The sequence below is a fragment of the Plasmodium coatneyi genome, chromosome 9 (genome assembly GCF_001680005.1).
Source record: "Plasmodium coatneyi strain Hackeri chromosome 9, complete sequence".
Lineage (NCBI taxonomy): Eukaryota > Apicomplexa > Aconoidasida > Haemosporida > Plasmodiidae > Plasmodium > Plasmodium coatneyi.
The window spans coordinates 382773-389769 of record NC_033564.1 but is presented as its reverse complement, the minus strand read 5'-3'; the positions used below and the strand labels follow the sequence as shown (position 1 = coordinate 389769).

Below are 6997 nucleotides of genomic sequence, written 5' to 3'. Positions count from 1 at the left end.
TGCATAGAGTTATTCAAAAACATACACAAATGAAAAAAAAGGAATGAAATATTAAGAAAAGAAAAAAAATATAAAAAGTAGAAATAAAAGAGGGAAAAAAAAAGATAAATAGAGTATAAGGGCAACAATACAAGAGGCGATGCACTTTGCGTTCGATCTCCCTTTTTATCTTTTCTTGAAGGTAACTCTGATATATGAACAGAAAAAAAAAAAAAAAAAGAGGACGAACGGAAAAATACACTAATGAGCAATGGGCACGACGCTACGCACTTGTGACCGTCCCTTCACCCTCTGCAAAGCGCAGAGAATATGTCCACGTTCCTTCGACTAGGTCCCCAAAAGTAGTACTCCTGAATGCATAGGACAAACCTGTACAAAATATTTGTGGGCTTCAAATTGTAGGTCAAAAAAATAATCCCACTGGAGAAGATAGAAAAACGCAGGAACCTCCCCACAAGGGGGTAGAAATAAATATTTAAAAAACAAAAAAGTAACGTAATAACAACGAGAAAGTAGCCAAACCTTCGCAAGACAAAAAATAAAATATGCGACCATCTCGTGAAACAGAAAATTATGTAGTGAAAATATTTTACATTGTTAATAATTTCATCATCTATTATGTTTGAAACGAATGTTTTAATAACATGTAGGTTATTTTCTGTGTTTCCGCTGGTGCTGCTTTCTTTGTCCGTTAGATTCAGGTCGCTATTCGTGTCATCGTTGTCCGTGTTTACTTCCCCCATGCAGATGCTGCTGTTGGTTCGTCTTTTCGTTTTTCCCTTCTTGCCTGAGTCTTCGCTCATGTTTGTTCTGTTGTTGTCCGTGCATCCGTTGACCTCTTTATGTTTCTTCCCGCCTATGGGAGGGTTCCCATTACCTTGGTTTTTCCTCGTGGTATGACTGTTGCTCGCGTTCTTGCTGTGTTCACTTGTTCCGTCTTTCGCACTTTCCGCATCTTTCCCCCCCTTAACGCGCTCTGTGCTTCCTCCCACACTGTTGCACTCCCCCCCGGCGTCCAGACGCACACTAGATTCCGCGTCGCTCCTGCAGGAGTCCGAAAGACCACTCGAATGGTCCGTACTTAAGTTGGTTGAAGAACAGCTACTATAATTATTGCCGTTCTCAGACTCACTACCCGAATCTCCATCCTCCTTTAAGGTGTTATCATTTAAGCTTAATTCCCCTCCCCCCGGCTGGCAGTACCCACCAAATTTCTTGGCCTTCATCCAGTAGTTAAATCGTTTACTTTTCTTCTTCCTCTTCATTCTTTTCTTCCCTTCCTGTCCTGTTAGCGAGTGAGCACTCACAGTCCAACCAGCCTTCGCCCAAGTGCCAATTTCGCCACTCCGTTTCATCTTGTCACTTTCCTTAATAATGGAAACCAAAATGAAAAAAATTATACTTAGGGCTAGTAAAAAAAAGGAGAGAAAGAATTTGGAATACAAAAAGGAAAAAAAAAAAAAAGTCAGAAAAAAAACAGAATATAATGGCGTTCTCCATGAGGCAAAGTTATATATAATTGAAAAGAAGGGCAACCAGATCGTTTCGACATTTCCTTTTATGGTTTTCAACTCATCATACAACTGATTTATGTTTAATTCTTTGTCTAATATTCCTTTGCTCCTGTGAACATAGGAGTAGTTAAGGGAAGAAATGTAATTCAACTGCAGAATCAAGTTGTTGCAGTTCTTTTTGTTAACTAGTTTAGCAAAGATTCGAACATTGTAATCGTTCGGGAATCTTTCTCGTCCTCGTGGGAAGATATCATTAGTTGAGTTTGTACAACCATTGTTGTGAGTGGGTTCCTCTGTCTGGCCCCCCTTTGGATTGCCCCTGCTTTCCTCATCATGTAGCTTCTTCTTATAATGATAAGGATCCATCAGGTGTCCCACTTTGTTACTGTACTTAAGAATTATATCATACTTCTTGGACAGCTGTAGATAGAAAACATCGATGAAGGCACTTCCCATATATTCATCCTCCACGATGCCCTCCGTTTCATCCATTTCGTACAGCTGAATTTCTATTTTACTTTTGATGTAGTGAATTTCGATGTCGATTTTTTCTTCCCATATGTTTAACGAACTGTGTAAAACTTTGGTCCTGTATACTTCTTCATCATTTAGGAGGATTTTTAAATAGGGGTACATTAGATCCTTGTCTTTATTAGACCTGCGAGCTGTTATTCTGTTTAAATATCCATAGAGGAATAACTTCACGATCAGGAACCCTTTTGTTTTTTTTGCATTAAAGGTTTCCTTTGGCTTAATGAACCCGTTCCACCACTTGTACTCCTCCAATTTCCCATCGTCTTTCACATTTACCAAGTGCGTTCCCTTTGCTAAAATTGAGCTTCTCGAAAAGCGGGCTATTTTGCTGTTGCCGCCGGGGCCTCCGGATGATACCATTTCGAAGGAGTGGGGGCAAGGTGGCGTCTGCCTAGTCTATCTGGCCTACTTGACCTTTCTTTTTTTTCTCGTAAGGCGATGTGCACATTCATTTAATACGTATACGAGTGAGCAAACGCATGTGTACACACGTGTGTAGCATTGTGGGGGTGGTGACCTCGTCACGCGCGGAGCGGCTCCATGCTATGCCGGGTGTGGTAGCCAAAGTGGTAACAAACAAAAACCAAAGAATTAAAAAACGAATGAGCAAAATGAATGGTGAAAAAAAAAAAAAAGAAATGGTGTAAAGCATTCAGTGCTTGCGAAGCTGATTTTGCATATTTTGTGCCAACCGAGTTCCTAAGACGTTATACTTTTTACCTTCGCAACATTAGCATTTCTTTCCATTTCAGCCATATAAAAACTAAAACATTAATGGACAGGGCCTAAAGAAAGTTATAAATTTTTTATTTTGTTGAATTTTCCTCGAATGTGCATGCATACGGCTATTCTCAAGGCCTAATAGGCGAAACTGTTCTATTGGTCGATACGTAAATGTACAAGCGCGATTGGTGACACGAAAAAAAGGGAACACCAATTCGTCTGTTGCTGTTCTGATGATATGACTTTTTCTTTTTCTTTTTTTTTTTTTTGGTACACCTCGAAGGCGTGAGAATGGCTTGCTTTCCTATTTAGCTGTTTTTTTTTTTTTTTTTTTTTTTTTTGCACCAAATGGTGTGTACGTGAGGGGAAAAATAATATGAACAAGTCAGGCAATGGAGAGAGGAATAAACAAAGTCAACTTCGAAAAGGAAAAAGAAAAGTGGAGGAGCTGCTTAATGGGGAATCCTCCACAAGGGAGTCTCACAACATGCACCAGTTTAGAGCAAACAAAAAAGAAACGAGTGGCGAATTCGGTCCATAAAAAGGTAAAATGGGTTGTGAACGTTATATTTTGTTTTAAAGATTGCTGGTCTGTGTACATGCACACACAAGTTGACTTAGCCGTCCAGATGGATACGTAAGGATGTGCCAAATTGCACACGATAATGGCTTTCCCATAATGGAGATTCGTTCCGATAAATTGACCATTCCTCGTAACATCAAAAAGGGGGACAGAAATGAAGGAAAAAAAAAAAAAGGGAACCACAAGAATGGGAAGTGTTCCATTCCACTTGTGAACAAATACACATTCGTTACGACGCAGCTGCTTTTTTTCTTTTTCCTTTCTTTTCCTTCTCCTCTTGCTTCTCCAAAATGGAAAACGGAGGAACAATTCTGGGTTGTTAGTTCATCCCTCTATCTCGCCCCTCAGTTCTTCTTTCCATAATCGAACGCCCTCCGGTGTGTTTTGGTCTTCTCCTCGTCCAGAATGTGCTTTACATTTTCGTGGTCTTCATAAATTTGAATTTTGTTGGTGGTAATGTCTCTCTCCTTCTTCTTCATTTGATATATCCCCCACTCCTGGATCAGAAATCGCTTCAGGTAGAGGAAGTAAATTATGCCCAGCACGCCGAAGGAAACTTTCTGAAGTGGGGAAGCGACATATGTGGTGAAACTATGATGGCACGGCGCGGGCAATGTGTACCGAGCGAGGTAACACTGGACAACGCACTGCTAAGAAGCGCATCACACTATACATGTGCAATAGTCGCGATGGGAAACCCACGAGCGTCCAGCCCGCAGACGAGCAGGGACCTGAGTAAGCGTTCAGCTTAGCCTCTGTGGCATAGAGAAAGAATAGAATGCACACTACATTGAGTCGATCAATTTGTGAATTAACACAGAAAAAGGGAAGAAGCGAAACAGTCGTCAAGGCGCTATTTTATCAGCTTCCCTAAAAAGTTACGTTACAACGAGGAGGCTCCAAGCATACATATGCGACACAAAATGCATGTTCTGCTTTGCTTATTTTCTCTTTTCATAACTTACCACGCCATTCTCCCAAAGGAACTTTTTCATCTTTATGTGGCATCAGTGAGTTTCCAAGGGGGGTGAAATTTTTAGCTGACACTTAAAAGGGGGATTCAATCTGAAGCTATCTCATGTTGAGCGCACTTTTACAGAAGTATGTTACCGCATAGGGAAATTTAATGGCACGGCGATGCGCTACATTGGGGAGTCGTACGGCATGAACGAATCAACCCCTTTGCCTTTGCTGCATGTTTGGGAACAGTGCCATCGGAACATTCATTTGGCATAACACCCGTTGGCATTATGTGCACTTGGCTAATTTTACCACGGAGAAATTTTTCCACTTTCGATTTTTTATTTCCGCATTAAAGTTTCCTTTCAGTTATTTGTGCGACATAACGATGTTCGCGCATCCGTGTGTAAAAATTCATGGAATTTAAAAAAAAAAAAAAAATGAGCAAAAGGTAGGTAATTCAGAAATGTAGATTTTGTGCATCATTCCAAGAAGGTATACGGATGGGCAAAAGAGGGGGGAAAAAATTAAGAGCCATATGCATACTTACATGGGTGTTCATACACGTATGCATAAGCGCCTTCATGTAACAGGACAGAACGGTGGAGGTAGGATAAAATGGAAAAAAGTTCACACGAAATCGATAATTGCTGCGTGTAGCATAAACGGTGGGGGAAGGCAGCCTCCTGGTTCTGATCCTGCTTCTTCTCTTTTTTCCTTTTTTTTTTTCGCTTCCTTGTGGTTCCCTCTTAGTGCTTCTCCGTTGCGGCTTTTCTTCTTTGCATAATTACAATTTTTTGTATTTCTTCCCTCTTGGCCTTGCCCCTTTTATGAGTACCCAATTTTTTCTTGGCATATTTTAAGCTTCTCTTCGTGGCAGCAGAGGTACCGATTTTGATCAATTCAATTAATCTTTTTTCATATGGACTAAATCCAGTTATTTCTCTCACGACGTCATTTATAAGTTCCTTCTTCTTGGACTTTGGCTTCTTGATGCTCTGCTTGAGGTTCCTCTTGGTGACCACATGTCCGCTGTTGAAACCGACTATAAGGAGGGAAGAAGAAAATGCACAATATTACACAGGTGGATGTGAAAAAGGATGCCTGCAATTGGTTCCAACTGGAACACTGCATTAGGGTACCAAAAGGTTGTTTTTAACCCTGATGGTGTTTGCTCTGACGTAAATGCCATGGCAGAAGAGCAGAAAAGGTGGGTACATTTCTGTTCAGTGCAGAGTTGCTACGCATGGGCGACGTTAGGCTGGGCCAATTTACGCGAACTTGCAACATTCGATTATTCTCATCTACGAATATTTATGTGTGGCTCCAGATCATTTTATCCTCCCCACACTGTTCCACGTGGTATGCAAAAGCCTTACCTGCTATTCCAGTCGCCGGCTTGATAGTTGATTTCCTTCCCATTTTGTGAAAGTTAAAAAAAGTTAAAAAATTCGTACGGAGGTAGTAGCAGATAGGGAATAAGTTAAACTTTCAGATAAACCCTAAGTTGGAAATGAACAAATTATAGAGGGGATACTCCAAATTACGATTTTTTATTTTTATCATCCAACAGTAGCTGATTCGTACAGTTCAGCGGCTTCCTTTTTTATTTTTTTTTTTTTTTTTCGCCTTTTCGTTGCAAAACCATACGTATAATTTGTTTTAATTTTAAGCGGCGCTCCAATTGGGCGGAAAAGAAAAAAAAAGAAAAACGCAAGAGGATTGACGCGAAAAGAAAATCAACTGTGAACGGATGCTTCTCCGCGATACGCTTTACCCAATTGCGTATGCACTTCTTTCGGGTATATGCCCTCCCTGTGTTTTTAAAAAATAGGAAAAAATAGAAGGCCAAAAACTGAGGGGCCTACAAAAAAAAAAAAAAAAAAGAAAGGCCACGCCGTTACCCTCCAGGAGGAAGGAGGATCATGATAAAGAGCGAACTTAACATTGGGTATTCGATCAACAGCTGTTAAAATATATCCCCTCATGTATGTACACGTGCTGTGGAGTTTTATTGTTGCGCTATGAGCGTTCTTGCCCCGTTGCACATACTTTCATTTATAAATTTCGTGTTAATGCCCGAAGCCAAAGTCGCGGTGGGAGACCTTTCCCTTACCACCCCACCCGCTTGGGGAGGGAAACAACCTTAGGTCGGAAAGAAAATGAGTGGAGGGCGCATATCATATCACTTTCACATAATATATGCCACTATCTCTTCAAAGTGGCACCCGCTCGATCCTCCGGTGCCCTGCTGCGGCATCGAACCTCCCCCCAAATGGTGTTATCAGTGGTCAGTTGGGATGTGTTCTCTTCCGCGTTATTCGGATGAGGCACTCATAAGCCACCTGCTGCGCGTAAAAAAAAATATTTACTTTTCGTGGCTAGCTAAAAATTGGAAATTTCTTTTTTTTTTTTTTTTTTTTTTTTTTTGCGCGCGAAACGTTTTTAATTTTGATTTTTTTAATTTTGTTTTTTAAAAAATTTATACTTATTTTTTCTTTTCCTGCTTTTATTTATTTATTTTTTTTTTTTGCTTATTGTTTATTTTCCTGCTTATTTTGGGCATCCTTTCACAAATTATCCAAAACATGCGGAAAACACCCGTTGCGCGTGAAAAACGCGTTTAACAAGTTTTCTGCGAAGGGGATAAAACGATTTTCCTCCCAGCAGCACTGTTTTTCTT

General features: G+C 40.4%; 3 protein-coding genes across 3 annotated transcripts; all 3 read right to left on the bottom strand.

Moving 5' to 3' along the window:
- Positions 1-284: 284 nt before the first annotated feature.
- PCOAH_00024160 (Uncharacterized protein) lies at positions 285-2408 on the bottom strand (the record flags this gene model as incomplete). The annotated part of the gene is made up of 1 exon (XM_020059221.1): positions 285-2408. One exon carries the CDS (start codon positions 2406-2408, stop codon positions 285-287), a length of 2124 nt encoding a protein of 707 aa, XP_019914914.1.
- A 766-nt stretch (positions 2409-3174) lies between these two features.
- On the bottom strand, positions 3175-4487 carry PCOAH_00024150 (Uncharacterized protein; the record flags this gene model as incomplete). The annotated part of the gene is made up of 2 exons (XM_020059220.1): positions 3175-3914; positions 4320-4487. 2 exons carry the CDS (start codon positions 4347-4349, stop codon positions 3699-3701), a joined length of 246 nt encoding a protein of 81 aa, XP_019914988.1.
- Positions 4488-4904: 417 nt separating this feature from the next.
- PCOAH_00024140 (60S ribosomal protein L36) lies at positions 4905-5995 on the bottom strand (the record flags this gene model as incomplete). Its single annotated transcript, XM_020059219.1, has 2 exons — positions 4905-5359; positions 5694-5995. 2 exons carry the CDS (start codon positions 5734-5736, stop codon positions 5064-5066), a joined length of 339 nt encoding a protein of 112 aa, XP_019915124.1.
- Positions 5996-6997: the final 1002 nt, after the last annotated feature.